Source organism: Dromiciops gliroides, chromosome 3 (assembly GCF_019393635.1).
Source record: "Dromiciops gliroides isolate mDroGli1 chromosome 3, mDroGli1.pri, whole genome shotgun sequence".
In the NCBI taxonomy this organism is placed as follows: Eukaryota; Metazoa; Chordata; class Mammalia; order Microbiotheria; family Microbiotheriidae; genus Dromiciops; species Dromiciops gliroides.
The window spans coordinates 94,660,439-94,680,774 of record NC_057863.1 but is presented as its reverse complement, the minus strand read 5'-3'; the positions used below and the strand labels follow the sequence as shown (position 1 = coordinate 94,680,774).

Genomic DNA, 20,336 nt, shown 5'->3' with positions numbered 1-20,336 from the left:
GAAGGGAGATCAGACTAGATGTGGAGGACAGCTAGTGGAAAGGAATGGAGTGATGCAGCACTGTGTGTGTAGACTATAATAAGTCAGAATGGCTAAATTGTAGTGTGAAGGGGACAATGTGCAAGACAAGAGAAAAGCATGAAGAGAAAGGATTGCTCAGGGCTTGCAGATGTCTAACAAAAGAGTTAATATTTGATCCTGGATGTAATAGGGAGTTTATTGAGTAGGAGGGTTGAAATGCTCTCACCTACACTTTAAGAAAATAACTTTGGCAGCTATATAGAAGATAATTTAGAGAAGGGAAGAGATTGAAGGCAGAGAGTCCTATGGGACTTGCAACAATCTGGGTGAGAGGTGGTCAGGGCCTAAACTAGACTGGTGGCTGTGTAAATATAGAGAAGAGGATATACAAAAGAGACATTACAGAGGTAGAAACATGATGACTATGCAATTGATTGGATATATAGGGTGAATTAAAGTAAAGAGGCAAGAATGACACTGAGGTTGTGAACTTGGATAACTGGGAGGATGGTGGTACCTTGATAGCCATAGGGAAGTTCAGAAGGGGTTAGGTTTTCGAGAACAGATCATAATTTTTTAGTTGGATGTGATAATAGCTGGCATTTATATATTACTTTAAGGAATATAAAGCATTTTACAAAGATCTCATTTTATCCTTACAACAACCCTGTGAAGTAGATGTTACTATTGTCCCTATTTCACAGATGTAAAAACTGAGTCTGAGAGAGGTTAAGTAACTTGTTGAGGGTCATACAGCTAGTAGGTATCTGAGACCAGATCTGAATGCAGGTCTTTCTGACTACAAGTCCAGTACTCTATCCTATCTACTGTACCACCTATCTACATTGTTGACATGTTAAGATGCTTATAGCACAAACAGTTTTAAATCTCCAGTAGGCAGCTGGTGATATGGACCTGTATGTGTGTATGTATATGTATATATTTATATGTATTTATGTATGTGAATTTATATGCATATAAAAGATAGAGATAGATCAATAAATAGAAAGATAGATTATAGATCTGAAAGTCATCTAGGTAGTGATAATAATTTCACTAATAAGATTACCAAATGAGAGCATAAAGAGAAGAGAAAGGGGCTCTGGAGAGAACTTTGGTGGTATACCAACAGTTAATGAGTATGATTTAAAAAATCAAGCAAAGGAGACCAGGGAGAAGTCATACAAGTAGAAGGAGAACCAAGAAATTGGCCTGGCACAAAAGTTCAGAGGGATCCAACTTTGGGAGTGAATGCTTTAGAGATTTTTGTCTGCTCTTGCTAATAGCTATCGGCTGGAAAGAAGAAAAACAACTATATTTCCTTCTCCAAATTAAGGGAGAAAGAAAAAAGCAAATGAGGAAAAAAGTGATTGTTTGGAAGACAGCAAGGCAAAGTGGAAAAGACTGGGACCGAGACTAAGGAGAACTGAATCCTAGACTCAGCTCTGCTACGTGACTGTGCATACATAAGCTCTCTTAGCCACAGTTGCTTTATCCATATATTAAAGGAGATGGACTAGATGCCATCTAAATCCTTTCCAACTTTCAAAAGTCAGTTGCACTTTTTATAAAGGATTTTTTAGTTGCACTTTTTATAAAGGATCTTTAAATACAGGAAATTTTTCCAAAAGCTTTGTAAAAAACCAAACAAAAAGCATAGTAATTTTAGCATCTATATACATGTTAGTTTCTAAAAGAATCATAATAATATCTAACATTTACATAGTACTTTCCATACATGATGATATTTGATTCTCACAGTAACCCTGTGACAATAACATGATGGTATATCCTTGTGCAAGGCTCATAGAAAGAAGTTTAAATCAATTTTAGTTATAATGGTTTCCATAAGCTCAGTTCACAAAAACAGGAAATACTTCAAATAATCCTGTCTTAAATGATACAGTGCTGAGAAATGTTTTTGAAGCCATCTATTTTGAGATTCATTTGGCACTGTGTAGTGGAGATTAGGTATCATTTATACTTAAGTGCTTAGGTTCCTATTAGATTTGGGAACTGAATGGTTGGAAAATATGCAGTCTAAATGTAACCTAAGGATCCCAAGGACAGTCAGTCCCTTAGTTCAGTGAAACCTTTGAAAGATTTTTGTATTATTTCTAACACAAAATCAGTTTAAGAGTTCTTGGAAATAAAGTGTTGAGCAGTAGCTAATACACATCTGTTAAAATCATACTTCTTTCTTGAAGATGAAAAACTGACCTTAAGGAAGAGGAAAATTGTGAGATTCACAAGACTGTCTTTCAGAATGTAATTAATCAAACCGATTGAAGTATTAGAAGTATGTGTAATAATGATAAACCAGGTAAACACAGACTATCAAATTGGACTCTCTGGGTTGCTGTCAATAGTATAATTAATGAGTATTAAATGCAGGATAACTAAGTGTTGAGTGGAATTTCATTGATGTTTCCTGGGCTTGATATTAACATTTATGCTCTGGGGGTTTTTTCATTGGAAGGTATTAAAATCTGGTGACACTGTAAGCAAAATCCATCTCTCTGTCTCATGCACTAGCCATGGAATTGATAGATTAAGTTACTGCTATCAGTAAGAATGAGTGCACAGGTGAGACTGAGCAAAGAGGGAAGCAATAGGGCTGGACCCACACTTCTTGTCTTGCCTGACGAACATCCCTCTACTGAAATGAATAAATAAGTGATGTTCCAGAGCTAACGAAAGTGTGAAAAGTTTGATAAGCAGTATACATAGTTTAATGGGTCTATTGAGGGAAGCTCAAATTATAATAAATTCTAGTTATAGCAAAGGAAATTTAGTAATCAGTCTGTGCAACTTTTATTGAGAAAGCTCTGCTACAACTCAATACTTTAGAAAAGGATTAACACACACAGTACAAAAGGTATCTATATTATGAAAAAGAAAACATGTGATTTCATCAGTATGGAGAGCTTCTGATGTAGTAGCTTGCCCCACCAACCTACCTTTGACTTAGTAGAGAAGTGCAAGGGAGTTAGCTTAGGCACTGAGAAGTGAGATGGCTTTTCTGAAGTCACTCAGTTGTTGGATTTGAACCTAAGGTTCATTAGTACAAGTTTAGCACTCTCTCCATTATTTCATACTGCATGTTACCGCTAAAGAAAATAACATATATGTGGATAGTTGCAAAGCAAACATTCGACAATTTATTTTGATGGGCCAATTACATACTAAAAATGTTTTATAGGAATTAATATGTAATTGATCTCAAGCTTAAAAATAGCTGGAGGTATTTGACAATAGTAACATTTATTGGAATTACTCAGGGCCATCAGGGATATCTCTATTGTAATATCAAAAAGATTCATGAATTTTTTATGGATTTATGCTTTTAAAAAATATGGCTGCAAGGTGAATATTACCACATTTAAGGAATTTTAAAGAATGGACTAGGCTATGATTTTTAGAGAATATGATAGAAATTTGGAGTATTCCTCAATTTGTTCTATTTGGATAAATGACTTTGCATTTCCATTTAACCTTACCTATATTGCTTTGCATGCTGCCTGAAGCCACTGGTTTTTAAGTCATTTTGATGACTTTGTAATCTGCTAAGAGTTTGTCTCCTTTTTAACATTAACAAAATATCTGGAATTATTTCTTACAAAAAAGTACCATAACTTAGAAGATTGCATGTCGTTAATCTAAGAACTAAGAATTAAGATTTGTTTAAAAAACCCATATATATATATTTATATATATATGTATGTGTGTGTGTGTGTGTATAATGTATATATACACACATATATTTGCATGTATATGCGTGTGTATGGATAAAGAGAAAGGAAGGAAGGAAGGAAGGAAAGAAAGAAAGAAAGAAAGAAAGAAAGAAAGAAAGAAAGAAAGAAAGAAAGAAAGAAAGAAAGAAAAAAGAAAGAAAGAAAGAAAGAAAGAAAGAAAGAAAGAAAGAAGAAAGAAAGAAAGAGAAAGAAAGAAAGAAGAAGAAAGAAAAAATGAGCCTTCATGGGTTGTATATAGCTCAACAAGAGTCCACTGAGGGAAGTTCAATTTATAATGGACTCCAGCTATAACAAGGCAATTTAGATAAGCAGGCAGCCAATATGACCTTTACTGAGAAAACTTAACTCATTATGCCACAAAATAATACACAAAGATTAACCCAATATAAAAAGTATCTAATTTTTTCAAGAAGAAAACATCAATCATTCCACTTTTGGTTCATTGATTAAAGCCAGTATTATAGGTTTTCACATTCTCAAAGAAAAAACATAGTTTCATCAACATGGGAAACTCCTGGTGTGGTAATATTTCAGATACGGGAAATTATGCCTGTCTTGGAGCAGCAGCAAACACAATTTATAAAAGTTCAACATTGATATCTGATATTAGAAAATGTTATTAACAAATGTGGGATTTGAGGAAATAGTCAAAAGGCCAGCATTAATAAGCACTACCCTAGGGTGGGTAGAGATACTTAATTACATCCTATACTCATTCATATTCACTGATGTAACAATCAAACTTATTTTTGCACATTATTAAAAATTACCACCAATGATTATTTCTTTGTGAATATTTAGGAACAAACATTGCTAACCTAGAGTTGTAGAAATTGGTGTCTGCTTTCACACTCTTTTGCCTCACTTGAAATATGGAACTTGAGCTCCTGGAAAAATGTATGAGGCTATAGATATGTCAGAGCCAACAATGCACATCATTCCCTCAAAGATATTCTTGTGTTTAGAAGGGAGAAATTAAGCCATATTTGGAATCTTGAAGACCTGCCAACAGTGTTGGCAAAGAATTAATGCAAGGCTTCTGTGGATACTTTCTTCAGAGGACCATGGTCACAGGTTGGTGGTTTCATAGTGAATTAGGTAAAATATTTGTTTTGTAAACTCCTTTTCTTGCTTCTTGCTAATTCCACATTCAGAACCATTGAACATAGAACTCAGTGGATTCAGTGTTGGTCCGATCTTGTTAACCAAGTTGAATGTTTCACCGTGAGTTTTCTCCTATCAATAAACTTTCTTCTTTCTCTCTCTTTCTCTCTTTTTTTTTTTTGTAGGATCTGGGGATAACGAAAGTGGGTCATATGAAGCGAATTCTTCAGGGAATTAAAGAGCTAGGAAAGAGCACTCTACTGTCTGAGGTGTAATTTTACTGGTGCTACTTCTTGAAAGGGAGACAATGACTAGTAAATGCAAAATCATCAGAGGCAATTTGCTGTCCTTGTAGTTTACTGTGTGGATAAATAAGCACTAGTGCACCCCAAGTAGGTGGTTTTATTTATATTGTGGATGATAATCTTGGTTGGAGGTGTTAAAAAAGATTTTGTGCCAAAAAAAAGTACATTCCGTGAAGCCATTTTCTTATTGTGTGGACTTGGCATGTTCAATGAGGAAAGTCTAGGAGCACAGTAAACTATAATGTCTGAAAGATGGAATTGTGAAAAGGAGAATTTCCTAAATCCTGGCCTAATGTGTCTTTCCTACAATGCAACAACATATCATTATGTGGAGACAGGTTTCACTTTTACCTGAAGCAGAGCTTCTTCCTTGGAATCTCTATCAAGAGGAGTGAGATTAAAGTCTTGTGGTTTTACATTGGAGACTGATATGGCCTCAGGAGCCCAGAATTCAGTAGACAAGGGATTATAGTTAACTCCACAAATACTGTGGGTACAAATTACAGTGCACGATGTTCCTGCCTGAACTGACTTTCTTTTTATTGCATGACACATCTAATACTTTTAACACTTGAACAACCTCAATATTAGTTTTTAAAAGATTTAATTTATTACTCCTCAAGTATATTTTGTTGTTTTTTTCTATTGTTTAATGTTTTGGGTTTTTTTTTTTGCCTAAACATCCTGTGGTTAAGAACTTGTAGATGTGAATACATTGTGTTTGTGTCATATTCAACACCAATGTACCTTTTATGTGAGCTAGTTTTCTTTCAGTAAATCATGTGCAGTAGATATATCAGTTAAAAAATTCCTCTCATCTTATTAAGGCCCATGGTATCATTAAACTAGTACCTGGCTCTCTAAATGAAAAGCCCCATCAAAAGTTTCTCATAGTTCATTTAAACTAAAAAATTCTTTCATGTTCCATCTTGGATGTATAACATATACTTGGTATATTTATCACACACATTTCTTGTAAAATATTTTTTCAGACATTTAAGAATATTTAGCTATGGTATTTAGAACCATCTTCTATGTGACAAAAGCAAATAGGGTATTATCCCAGTGCTGACTATTTCCATATTGTACCTTGGGGCTACCTAATGAATGTTAAAGAAAAGCAACAATTTAACTCAGATATAATCTTGAAATACCATTTAATTGATGTTTTCTAAACATTTTTTGTTTTTACCAAATACATAGACAAAATAATTCATAGAAAAGCAACTAAAATGAAATCTCTTCAAAAGTAAAGACTGGTTAAGTATTTGATACTTTATCCTTGTGCATGTTATAGCTGATGAAATTATGAAATTCCAGTAGCGTAGGTTCCTTCATCATTGTCTGGGTGTTAATTTAAAAAAAAAAGAGTTCATTGGGTTCCTGGCTAGCAGACTGTTCTATTGTATCACATATCTTTATCTTAAATGCTTTCATATCTAATTTATGAATATATATGAATTTCCACCAAAATATTTGTTCACCATGTTAAAAGGGGGGAATTGTGAGAAGTAATGGAAAGGAGAAATTTTAAACCTAAAAGCTAAACTTGGGTTTTTGGCATGAATTGCTCATTGTCTAATGTGCATTATACAATTCTACATTGACATGTACACACAGAATGGCTTGCTCCTATCCCATTCATACTCCCTACTCTCTTTTATTATCTAAGCACTTTCCTGTTAGCTTGCAAAACAAAAGAGATGGAACCAAAACTTCATAACTCATATCAGAGGTGCCTCTCATGCTATACCAAAAAGAGAGAAAGAGAAAGCTACCCTGGAAGGTATGGAAGTCTGAGCTATATTTAGCAAAAATAAATAAATAAGCTAAATAAAACATTTTATTTAGGTTTCAAGAAAAGGAATGTTTTCAAACTCTTTTGTATTCAAGAATGCACAAACATCTTAATGTTTGAAAATGAATTATTTTTAAATTTTGCTTGATATTGACCCCTTTAATTTAGGTGGTGTATGTAATGTTTCTATGTGATCTCTATATATACCCAGTAAAATCTTGATTGACTAGAATTTCAAAACTGGACCTAAGATGTTTGCTGCAATTTTCTTTTAGAAGAATCTTCCCCCAAAAGGAACTCTGATATTAGGGATTTAATTTTAAAAATAAAATCAGAGCAATATTCCTTGTCTGTGTGCAAAACTGCCCTAGCCCCATCTAACCCACTAACAGCTATTCCTGGGCTTTATCCCTTAGCCTTTCTGGGTTCCCATGAACTTGATGGGGGAGACAACTTCAGGACAAAAAAACCCTTTTTAGGTGGGATATAGAAGTAGGTTTGGGGACTAAATGCAAAGACAGTTGCTCTCTGTTTCATACAATGGCTTGGACATAGAAAGCTCATTTCCCCGGACAGAGCTCATTGAGTTACCACCACTACCATGATGGACACAAGCTTCCACTGATTCCCCCACCCCCACCCCTTCAAGGACTTGAGAATGCAACAGAAGGAACTATGAAGTCCTGCCTCGGACCATCTATTTTTTTGGTGAGGCAATGGGGGTTAAGTGACTTGCCCAGAGTCACACAGCTAGTGTCAAGTGTTAAGTGTCTGAGGCCGGATTTGAACTCAGGTCCTCCTGAATCCAGGGCTGGTGCTCTATCCACTGCGTCACCTAGCTGCCCCTTGGACCATCTTTTACAAAGTGATAGGCTGATTTCCACTTGTTCTTTTGGACTAAAACAGAGAGCAGATTAGCCCTAATTTTTTTTTTAAAAAGTTACGTAGATAAATACTCTAGTTAGAGGGTGTTCTTGCATCAATACCACCTCTTCTCAGACTTTCATACTTTCTCCAGCAATGTCTTTTGATTTGATTCAATGTTTGCTCCATGAAATATTCATAAAAGAATTAATCTTTTCACAACAAAAGTCCATTGTAACTTTTTTGTTTTTAATATGCTTGTGCTTGCTTTGCCTTTGAGAATACAAAGCAGTACAGAGAAAGGATTAATTGTGCATTGAATAAAAATTGGGACGTCTAAAGTGGTAATAATTGAAATCATGCATTGCAAGTAAGCCCTTCAAAGAAAGAAATAATGTTCTAGACAAGGATACAATGTTTTGTAGTGTGTCTTAATTCTGTAAAGTAGTACTTCATAAATTAATGGTACCTAGAAAGAGTACTCTGAAAGTTAACTCACTATTTCCCTAACTTCAGTCACAAAATTTCTTATGTGATGATCTATCTTGTTGTCTGTTATTTTAAGCAGGTATCTTTTCAAAATTTATTTGGCTGAAAAATTTCTTCACTTATCAATGTGTATATATATATATATATATATATATTTACATACATATATACATATATACACATGTATATATACATATATATGTGTATGTGTGTGTATATATATAGGTTGTTATTCACTAAAACATTGCCAAAGACGCACTAGCCATTTTAGTGCCTAAGTGGAATGACTTTAGGCTGTTTTAATTATGTGTTGGTTCAGGAAAACAACTTTAATGCAAACTGTGACTTAGATAATTCTATTTGATATTAATTCTACACGTGATTTCAAAGCATACTCGGAACAATTTCATATAGAGAAGTCAGTGTTTTAAACTTTCATGTTTATATAGATGTGAATTCACTACAGGATGTAGCTATCTAATTATGCACTGAGAAAATCTCTCAACCTAATAAATGCTCCTATCTCCTCTCCCTAAATAACTTGCCTATGCACCTTGAAAATGCATGGAGAATAAAGTTATAATGTTAGAGAATGGTTATGCAAGTGGAAGAATAAATGAATTGTATCAATTAGATAAAGACAAACCAGCCCTGCAATTTTCCCAAATGAAAAGAGATTGTGTATTAATTGAAGGATGACCCAAGCAGCTCTCATAGAATCCAGTCATTCTTACTCCTCATTCTACTAGTGCTGTATAACAAGTGTGTGTGTGTGTGGGGGGGGGATGGGTAGGGGTAGTGACAAGGGATTTAGGGGTGTGATGGTGGTGTGCGTGAAAGAATCTAAAATTTAATCTTACTGTTTTGTTATAACTTCTACTGGTTTTTCTCATCTTTGTACAATATTTTAAATCATACTTTCCTCCTATTTTTGGTAATCAATTCTTCCATCAACCTCTTCATAGGATGGTACTAGCTGCCTTTGAATTATAGGAAGTTTTTTTAAAAAGAAACATTCTACATTTGAAAAAAGTCAGGATTATTATTTTTTGTAACGTGCAAAAACATTAATTTGTTTTTCTCCTTATAACTATCATTCTTGTTCTTGCTTTATTATTTTTCCCCAAACTATTTTTTATTTTGGTGGAAAAGGGGGTAAAAAATGGTAATGGTTCAAAGGATTTAAGAGGCAATGGGCAGCTGTGCTCAAGTTTTTTGTTTGTCATATATCCCAGTCTTTAGGGGAAAGGAATTCCCATATAGTCACTTCTAATGCATTAAAGTTCAATTCGATATCAATTTCAAGTATAAACACTATCTCATGTCACGCGAAACAAGAACTTTATTCCATTCATATGTTTAACATACTCTATTTATCTATATTTGTATGCTTAACTGAATTTTAAAAAATCCTTTCAAAGCCTCATTGGAAGACAAACAAACAAAACCAAGCCATAATGTTAAAATTGTTCCCTTCACCCAAACACATTTTTAAAAAATACTGTTTTTCTAAGTTATAAAAGGTGTGTGTGTGTGTGTGCGCGCGCGTGTGTGTGATGTAAAACATGGTAAATTATCTATTTGGTGAGAATTTCATTTGAGTAAATTAAAATCTAGAGGAAGGTAGTGCTACTTCTACTTTTCATTAGAATAAATATTTGATACTCTGTTAAATAAAATATGACATGCAAGCTGATAAGGACATAGAATATATTTTGTTTGTGATCCTTAATGTTTGATTGCACTATAAATGTTTACCACTGTTTATTCATATCTATAGCTGTACCTCTAAGTATTAAGCTTATGAATAGCTAATTTTTTTTACAGTTCTGGTAACTGGTAATTAGTGCTATAGAAGGTTTTGATAAGTGTAATATTTGCAGTTTTATGAAAGAGATGTTGTATATTAAGATAACAAATTGGAGTAATATATTTACCCTATAACTAGGAAAATACATGATAATTCCAAATTGTCAAGTGATAAATTGGTTATTTGACCTGTCTCAGAAGTGAGCTAGAAGTTTCACTTTCACATTATATAGCATATTTATACAACAGGCTTTCCTTTTACTGATTTTGTTGTTTTTTTCCTATTGAGTGTTTTGCTATGATTTTTATATCAGAAGATTATCGTGCTGCTCATTCAGACTGCAAAGATTTATTCTGATTTGCAGAAATTTTAAGCAGATAAAATATTTAAATAACAAATTAGCCTTAAATATTTGGTTAACTTTGGGGCAAGAATTTCCAATTTTAATATTCTGTTTTTGAAGAGGAAACAAAGGAAATGTTGACATCCATAGCAGTAATGATAGACTCCATTAACACGATAATAACAAGTAGAAGGTTTCACCAGTTGTATAAATCAATGTATTTATCTCTATAAACTATATTAAGGAACTTGATCTTTTATACAAAGATGCATTTTCTATAGTTCTTTTATACTGCTGTTGCTTACTTGTTAATAATGCTGTTAATAATTTGCTTACATACTTGAAGCACTCATTTCTGTCAAACAGAAGCCCATCTTGTTCCTTTCTGAAACCCCTTGTTACTGAAAAGATGATTTTCTTTCTTCTCACAGATAAATGGATGACTGAAATTAAATACTGCAGGCTAAAGTCATCTGGAATGTTATTGCAGAGTTATTGCATTTTTTTTAAATGTGGAAAAATCAGAAAATGGAAATGAATTTCAAAAACTTAAGAATGTTGATGTTTTATCCACATGTTTCAGTATGCTAATTTGTTTCTTTACCATCCAAACAAACTTCTCTTCAAACCCAAACTTCTGCTCAGTATTAATTGTCCTTTTTGTGGCTTGGGAGAAATCAATAATTGCACACCTAATATTTATATAAATAAATATAGAAAGTGTAGCAGTCTGCAGGGAAGCATTAAGACCCATTCTGGGTTTCATTTCCACAGGGCTCCTGGCCATTATCTAAGTATGTATTTGCAATTTCACTATCTGTGTATGTATATAGTTTATTTGCATTCTTTAGAAATCTAGGGAACCCATTTTGTTTTGTCATCAATTTGCCAACAATCAATTATACAACTGGGTGCATACTTGTCTTTTTAATTATGTTGATATGTGTTTTAAATATATTTTATATAAAAAACTTACAAGTTTTGAAAAACAAAATTTTAAGCAATTTCAAAAATCACAGCATACAAACTAAAAAAAAAAACCCTATTCCAAGTTAATATGAAATAGTGTTGTGTGCCTATAGCTCATTATTCTTGGAAACCCTAAAGTAAATTTACAAATCAGTTTGCTTTTATATGGCAACTAACAGGTTTTACATATTTCCAAACTGTCATAAATTATTAAGGATAGTTTTCTTAAATTATTGTGGATGCTGTAAAAATTAAAAGGAGAGTAGTCACAACATCATGTAATATCTGCTGACATATGAACTGATGGATAGTGACAACTCAGTAACCAGATAGTATGGTTAGGCAATGTACTTTTGACACCAAGGTCCAGCAGAGTATTGGTTCCTTGAGGGTGTAGCCCACTATCAGCCTGGTTCTTGCTATGGTTCACTTTCTTGCTTGGCTTTTTGTGTTTCTGTACTTCTACCCTTTCTATTGACATTCTCCTTAAGAGAAGAGAGAAATCTGGCTTTAGATTTGGAATACATTAGAAACATGATTTATGTGGCCTGAATGAAAATTTATCATTGGAAAGAAAAAAAATGTAGAAATGAAGATTTTTTTTTGTTGACTTAGGAGAGAAAGCCACAGAAATTATAATAACCTTGATAAAATAATCAAATCTTCTGCTCTTATGAAGCTATAGTGGTAATAGAAACACTTTTCTCATGGCATAATGAATTGTTGCCCACTGACACACACTACCTGAACATTGATTTAAAAGAGCCTTTACTCAAGGATTTGATCAAATATGTTCATACTTTTTGATGTAAGATGATGTGTCTCATGGAGCCATGATTGATATAAAAGAAAATACCCTGTATGGCAGAAGGTGTTAAAATATAAGAAAAACTGGATTAGAAATGACTGGTCAGGCATTTTCATTTTTTTCTTATTGACTAAATTAGATTCACAGCAAGACTGATCAGTAGACTATACATGAATATAAAATGGATGAAAAAGAATGATTCAGTGGCCTATTATGCAAATGAGAAGAAATTAAGGTACTTCCCTAAGAAAAAAAGTTAAATTATTGAGTGTTTTCTTAACATACTGAATAGTGAGAATGCAAAATCACACATTTCTAAACAAAAGAGAAATTCTATTGCTATTAACTTATGAAAGATGATAGAATTATAATAAAATTATTTGGTCTCCAGAGGATGATATCAATTGAATTGTATATAAAAAGAATTTCCCCTTCATCCAAGAAACCTAGTAACCACTAACTGGAAACAAGCTATCATATGTGCTAGTTCCATTAATGAAGATTTGGGGATTTTTGGAGACTTTTTGTGCCAAATCAAAGTTCTTGTAGTGTCTGTGCCACTGGGGCTATTGCTGGGGCAAAGAGGATCCATTGGATGGATGACTATCTCAAGTTACATATAATCTGTTACCATTTAGATATACACAGTAAAGCAAGAATACAAATATAAAATCCAGACAATTCTACTTTTGCATCTTTTCATAGGTAAAATTTAGGAAGAACCTTAAATTTCATCTAATAGTATTACATATAGGATCTTCCAAAAGTCTTATTGTAGCTTAGGTCTGTAGCAGAGAAGAAAACTTAGCAAATTCATGAACTAGAGAACATCAGAACTGAACACAATCTTAGAGAGCTTCTAGTTTAGGGATTTTTAACTTGACAGTCTGGTGAAGTTTTATATATGTTCTCCTCAGAATAATGTTTTTAATTCCATAAAATCATAAAATCCATAGAGTAACAAAGGAAAGCAAAAATTGCCAAAATAAAGATGTAAAGTTTTCCCATCAAAGTTTGTAGACCTCCTGAAATCTGTCCATAGGTCTCTTGGGGGGAGGGATAGGGTGGAGGGCCATGGACCCCAAGTTCTCCCACTCTGATCTAACCCCTTTATTTTAAAGATGAGGGAACTGAGATTCAGAAAGATTGTATGATTTGCCCGGCACATAGTATGCCCTTAAAGTGTGCTGTGATTGATTGATTGCCCAAGATCACATGGTAATTGGTAAAAGAACTGGAACCAGAAGTGGGTCTTTTGATTCTAAGTTCAGTGGTTCTTCTTCTCCACCATCATGCCTCAGGTGATTCTGAACATTTTTTTGGTAAAGGATAATAATTGATTACCAAAATGAGAACTATCTTTAGCAGCAAAACTGAATTCCTATTTCAATATATGAGCCCAGGAAGCTCACATATATTTGTGAATTTAAAGCACATCATAATTCACTGACAAACATTGATTATTGTTATTTTCCTATTTTGGACATTAATATTTGTCAGCTGTAATATAAACACACAGACATTTTACATCTTTATCGGGTATTGAGAATGAACTACATTTCCAATGCTTTTGCATACTGAAGAACAAAATGAAAGTCAAGTAAAACTTATTAAGTAGGGGGCAGCTAGGTGGTTAAAGCACCGGATTTAAGCACCTGGATTCAGGAGGTCCTGAGTTCAAATCTAATCTCAGACACTTGACACCTGCTAGCTGTGTGACCCTGGGCAAGTCACTTAACCCTCATTGCCCCAAAAGAACTTGCCAAGTAAAAGGACCTAAACATTATGAAACTTTATGTTTTCCAAATGCTTCTAGTTTATTATCATTTTATTATTGATACCACAGTCTGGAGGCTTGGGAATTTACAACATCACTTAAAGACTGAATCTGTTTCCTGTTGAACAGTTTTCCTTTTGAGACTTCTTTTCTGTTATTTTAGCTTACTACTGAAAAGATACTTAAAATAAAAATTAATTATATTCAATTTATAAAGTTGAATACCAGATTTTATGTAATATGACAACTGCAAGACCACTTAATCTTTTAAAAGGTGGGTCTTGCAGAGAAATTAAGCATATTTTATTTCAATTAACATTGGATTCATAGTGGAAAGCACCCTCCCTACCCCCAGCAATAACTAAAGGGTGTATTACAAGAGAATCATTTCATCTCTATGCTCAGATATTTTCATAGCTTAATGGTGGCATCAAGAACATTTTTAACCACCTTTGCGTAGAAAGACACAACTTAATTGGTTATTCCTCATAACTAAAGGTTGGTCTGTACTGATTGATTCAACTGATAGTTTTAAGTTTTAAATAGAATGAGTTAAATTCAAGGTTCATCTCAGGAGATTGAATTTTCTGCTTTACTTTATAGAAATAAAAACACATAATATGCAGTGTTAGTCCACACATATAGAAAGAACATGTAAAGTCATATTTTCTAAGTTATTTCAAAGACTTTTTGAAGACATATATACAAATTTATAGACATACAAATTGCATATATCTATATTTTTGCATTTCTAATCTACTTATTATGGAATGGAAAGTAATAGCTTGTATCATTCGGATAAGAACATGTAATAATCCTCATATGAGCTTATAGTAAATATATTTTTTTCAGATTCATGTGCATTGACATATCTGAAATAAACAATGAATTGTGGGTTATAAAAGAAGCGTCTTTGAGCACTGTCAGTTTGTTGGGTTTCTGATAGTGGTTTGCATTTTTGATGCTGTTTTCCTAAGAAAATGTCATGTATATCTTTGTGATCACTAAATGCTAAAGGGAAAAAAAAATCCTGTTGCAATTAAAAACATTATTTAAACAGGCCTAATTTGGAATCACAGTTTGCCCTCTTTCTGAGCTCCACATAACTTTAGCTAATTTTTTTTTTTTTTAGTGAGGCAATTGGGGTTAAGTGACTTGCCCAGGGTCACACAGCTAGTAAGTGTTAAGTATCTGAGGCCGGATTTGAACTCAGGTACTCCTGACTCCAGGGCCAGTGCTCTATCCACTAATTTGTTTTTATCATGCAAACATCTACCAAAGAAAAGGTGAGGCACACTGATTAGACATGCCTTCTTTACACAACGCACATTTGTTTTCTCTTTCAGCAAAGATGATCAGAAACTGAGTGGATTTCCTGTTCATAATCATCTTGACAATATGAAATTACAATGCAGTTCCTTCTGACCCTTACGCTGCAAAAACTAGTCTTTTGGTGGTATTTCCTTTTCAGTTCTTGTCTTTTGTTTATTTTAAAGTATTCACTTAATCCATTGTCAAACTTCTATCAGTTTGAGACCAAAATAGGCAAAATGGCTTCTCCCTGTTACATAGTGGGCTCTGTTTGCTACAGAAAAGAGTGAAACTGTATGTTTGGCAAATATGCCAATGAAATATAACTATTAGAACAGGAGTCATTACTTTGGCTTTATTTGCTTTTAATAATTGTAAGGAAATGTTGAGTTGTATTTGTTTACATACTGTTTACAATGGCACAGTTTTATTTTTAATATATATATATGTATACAACAATTGAGGTATTTATTGCATACTATTTTAAAGATGTTTTATGTGTTTTCACCTTTGGAATATATTGTTACATTTCCTTGTACAGAGATTTTGGTGGCTTTGTTAATGTAGTTAGTAATTTTTATGACTACTAAGTGACCAGTTTTCGGTGCCTTTTATTGTTGGTTGCATGATTACATATTTATTGTATGGAAGTCACTGAGATGTGTATTTTTGTACCCTGCTGGAAGCAATGGTTGATTTTGTTGTACATAATCATGGGAGATGTCTCTCCTAAAGGATCCTCACTTGAGATATTCCTTCTCAAATAAACAGAATGCATTCAGTGGATGTGTCAAGCCTAAGTTCTTTCAGGGTTATGGGGAAAGGGGAAACTCTCAACTGCAAGTGATAGACTTGGAATTTTTCTGCAACTTTTCTTTACAAGAATTGTGACCACCCCCACAATTCACAGATATTGAAAAGCACGTAATCTGTAAGACATTTAGGCCTGAGTTTTGAAGCCTTGTCCTCACAAGCCAAATTTTAGCTGAATACGAGGTTTGAAAACCTGAAAATTCCAATTTATTTTTATTAACTTATCATGTGTGATCTTGGATCAATAAATTTCTTTTTAGGTGTTCCTTTTTTCCAGAAATGGGAGACAAATAGAAAGCCTTAAAACACTTGTTGCTTTTCAAAAAAATGCATTCTCTGAAGAACATTCTGGGGGCCAGAACCTCAAAGAATTGGGAATTTTACCCAACCAAACTCCCTCTATTCCATTTCCATTTCAATCGAGTAAACAATTACATCACTTACTTGATCTGAAGGGAGTGGAAATCTGTTGATGATATAACTATATCAATCAGTCATTAAGCATTAAAAGTGCCACCAACCTAAGAATCAAGAGGCTTACAACCATTGTCATCACTGGTTGATACCCAGAGCTGCTCTCTCCTGGTTCTTTTCCTCTCTATTCTTTCTTAATCTCCTTTGGTCATCATCATTCATATCCTGCCCTCCTTGCTTGAATATATCCCAAGAATGGACCATCTTTTCTCTATATACCCTCTTGATGATCTCATTACCTCCCATAAGTTTAAAATGCAGATGACTCCCACACTTAGACTTTCTTGAGCTACAGCACCAAATCATCAATGGCCTGACTTTATTATGTAGAGTAAGGAGATGCATTTGAGTAGAGGAATTACATAAACATAATGCTATATTTAGAAGTTTAAATAAGGGTAAGTGAGGAGAGACTGCAAGCAGGGATCCAAGTTTTGAGCCTGTTGCAATGATCCAGATGGAAGGTAATGAAACAACCAGACTGGTTGTAGCAGGAATCCAAAGGAAGGAGCAGTTTGAGACACAGCAGAAATAGCATTGATAAGACTTGACCAATATTTGATGTGGGAGGTGGGATTTTAATATGGGTGATTGGGTGAATGATGGCCAAATCGAGTCAAGAAGCATTTATTAAACATCTACTTTGTGCCAGGCATTGTGCTAAGCCTTAGGGGTATAAAGGCAAAAATAGACCCTGACACAATCAATGATGTACAAAAAAGATATAGACAGGATAACTTAGAGGTAATCTCTGAGGGAAGGCACTAGTATTAAGAGGGACCAAGAAAGAATTCTTGCAGAAGGTTGGACTTTTACTGAGACTTAAAGGAATTTAGGAAAGACAGGAGGCAGAATTTGGGAGGGAAAGAATTGCAGGCATAGGGAACAACCAATGAAAATGCACAGATGGAATATGGAGCAGGTTGAGTGAGGAACAGCAAAGATGCCTTTGTCACTGGATTGCAGAGTATATGGAGGGGAGTAAGTATAAGAAGACTGGAAAAGGAGGAAAGGATCAGGTTATGAAGGACTTTAAAAGCCAGATGGTTTTATATTTGATCCTAGAGGTAATAGGGAGCCCCTGGAGTTTAGTGAATGGGTGAGGGAAAGGAAAAGGGGTTATATGGTTAAACCTGAGCATTAGGAAGATTTCTGACATTTGAGTAGAGAATGGACTGGAATGAGGAGAGATTTGAAGCAAAAAGATCAAGCAGCAGGCTACCACAATAGCCTACATGGGGGATGTTGAGGGCCTGTATCAGGGTGGTAGCAGGGTCAGGGGAAAAAAGGGAGCATATATGAGAGGTACTGTAAGAGTAAAATTGATAAGACCTGACAAATGATGGGGAATGAGAGAGAGTAAGAAATTGAGAACACCTAGGTTGTGAGCCAGTGTGACTGGGATGAAGATGGTGCCCTCAACAGTAATAGGAAAGTTAGGAATGGGAAAGGACTCTGTGTGTGTGTGTGTGTGTGTGTGTGTGTGTGTGTGTGTGTGTGTGTGTGCGCGCGCAGCGGGGGAGCATGCGTGGGTTTGGGTTTAGGTAATGAGTTGTTTTGGACATACTGAGTGTAGGATATTTATGGAAATTTCATTCAAGGTGTCCAATAGGTATCTGGACATATGAAACTGCAGGTGCATGGAGGCAGTTAGGTGGTTCAGTGGATAAAGCACCAGCCATGGATTCAGGAGGACCTAAGTTCAAATCCAGCCTCAAACACTTGACACTTACTAGCTGGGTGACCTTGGGAAAGTCACTTAACCTTCATTTTCCCGGAAAAAAAAAAGAAAGAAAAACTGCAGGTCCAAAGAGAGGCTAGAATAGGACCAATAGATCTGAGAATAATCAGTATAGATATGGTAATTGGGAGCTCATGAGAACTGATGAGATAGTCTAGAGTGAGAAAAGAAGAGGTCTCAGTACAGAGCTAGTGGGGAAGCTGTTACACATATTAGGAGGGGAGATGATGAGTGCCTGGACTAATATGGTGGCAATGGGAAGGAAAGGAAGGGCCAAATTTCAAAGACATAACTATAGTTGGAAGAGCAAAGGAGATGTAGGCTTCTAGAGAAGACCATGTTCCAAAAATTATGGGAGTCCAAGTTGATAAAGGAATCCAAGAAGAAGGCTATGTACCTGAATTAGGAGAGACTATGCTGGAATAAATAAAGGATTCAGAGACTCACAGGAAGGCTTATATGAACTGATACAGAGTTATATAATCAGAAAAAGTAAAACAATATGCACAGAAACTATGACAATGTCAGCAGAAATTCAAATACAAATAAAATTGAATGCTATAATTTTAATGTTTAACATAGGTCCCAGAGAAGAGTGCAAAAATCTACCTCTTTGCAGAGGTGAGGGACTTTGGGGAGAGTGTATTACATATACTGTCAGACTTGGTTAATATTGGGTTGGTTTTGCTAACCTGCTTTTTCCCCTCTCTCTTTTTATATCTTTATTACAAAGGATATCTTGTCAGGTAGAGGGGTTGGGGGAGATATGTAAATGAAGTTGGTGTAAATACAAAAATCTCGATAAAGATATAACATTAAAATGATTTTGATGGGAACTGAACAGATTTAATAGACATCAGAAAATGGGAGAAATTCCCGATAAGACTAGTTGGAGAGGGAAAGTTTACTTTATAGCTTCAATTGATGAGAGTTTATCCTTGTCAAACAGAAAATAGTCATTCAAAATTGAGTCTTAGGGGCAGCTAGGTGGTGCAGTGGATAGAGCACCAGCCCTAGAGTCAGGAGTACCTCAGTTACACACACACACACACACACACACACACACACACACACACACATCTCCTTCCTGAAGCTCAACCAGAGAGCAATTACCAAATTAAGGAATGTCCATTAAAATATTAATAGTAAATATCTTAAGACTGCTGGAAAAGACTGTCCAGCCCAAAGGCATGAATATATAAATGTTTTATTACTCAATGATGGCTAACTATATGAGACCAGTTAATTGCTAAGTATTTTTTTAGCCAACAAGAAACATAATATATAAATCTAATTACCTTAATTATGGTTTGATGAATTATACATTTTCAACTAGAAATCAAGTTGTTAAAGCATGTAAATTGTGCTTTGTTATTTTGGGGGGGTGGTTGTGGGGCAATAAGGGTTAAGTGACTTGCCCAAGGTCACACAGCTAGTAAGTATCAAGTGTCTGAGGCCAGATTTGAACTCAGGTCCTCCTGAATCCAGGGCCAGTGCTTTATCCACTGCCACCTAGCTGCTCCCAAGGCATGTCAACTGAATTGATACTGACCACTCTTCTCCTGAACCTCAGTTCCCATTGAAAGAAGAATGTCTCCCATTTCTTTAAAGGGTCCAAAACCTCTTCTTGAAACTCTAGACATACCAGCATTAATCACACAAACAAGGCCACCTTATCTTCATTTTCCATTTATAAGCTACATAATTATGTACAAAATGAAATCATATACTTCTGAATGGAGATGGAGGAAATCATAGAATTGTATTGACTGTATCCACTACAAATTTATATTATTTAATCCCAAATGGGTTCAAATGAAGCATGGCAATCATACTACCCCCTAATTGATTCACTATCCCATTTTCCACATTCATTCACTATAGCCATTCTCCAGTGAATTTTCAAATATTGTCATCTCTCCTCTACTTGGTCTTTTACAACTTTAACCCAACC

At 34.6% G+C, this 20,336-nt stretch overlaps 1 protein-coding gene across 8 annotated transcripts in view; it reads left to right on the top strand.

The window, feature by feature from the left end:
* DGKH (diacylglycerol kinase eta) overlaps positions 1 to 16,135 on the top strand; it is a 243,015-nt gene extending 226,880 nt beyond the window's left edge. For all 8 annotated transcript variants that reach the window (XM_043998633.1, XM_043998637.1, XM_043998632.1 and 5 more), the window contains one exon: positions 5,066 to 16,135. In XM_043998633.1, coding sequence (XP_043854568.1) covers positions 5,066 to 5,155 — 90 coding nt within the window. In that variant the 3' untranslated portion in view covers positions 5,156 to 16,135. The remainder of the gene's footprint in view (positions 1 to 5,065) is intronic.
* The last annotated feature ends 4,201 nt before the right edge of the window (positions 16,136 to 20,336 follow it).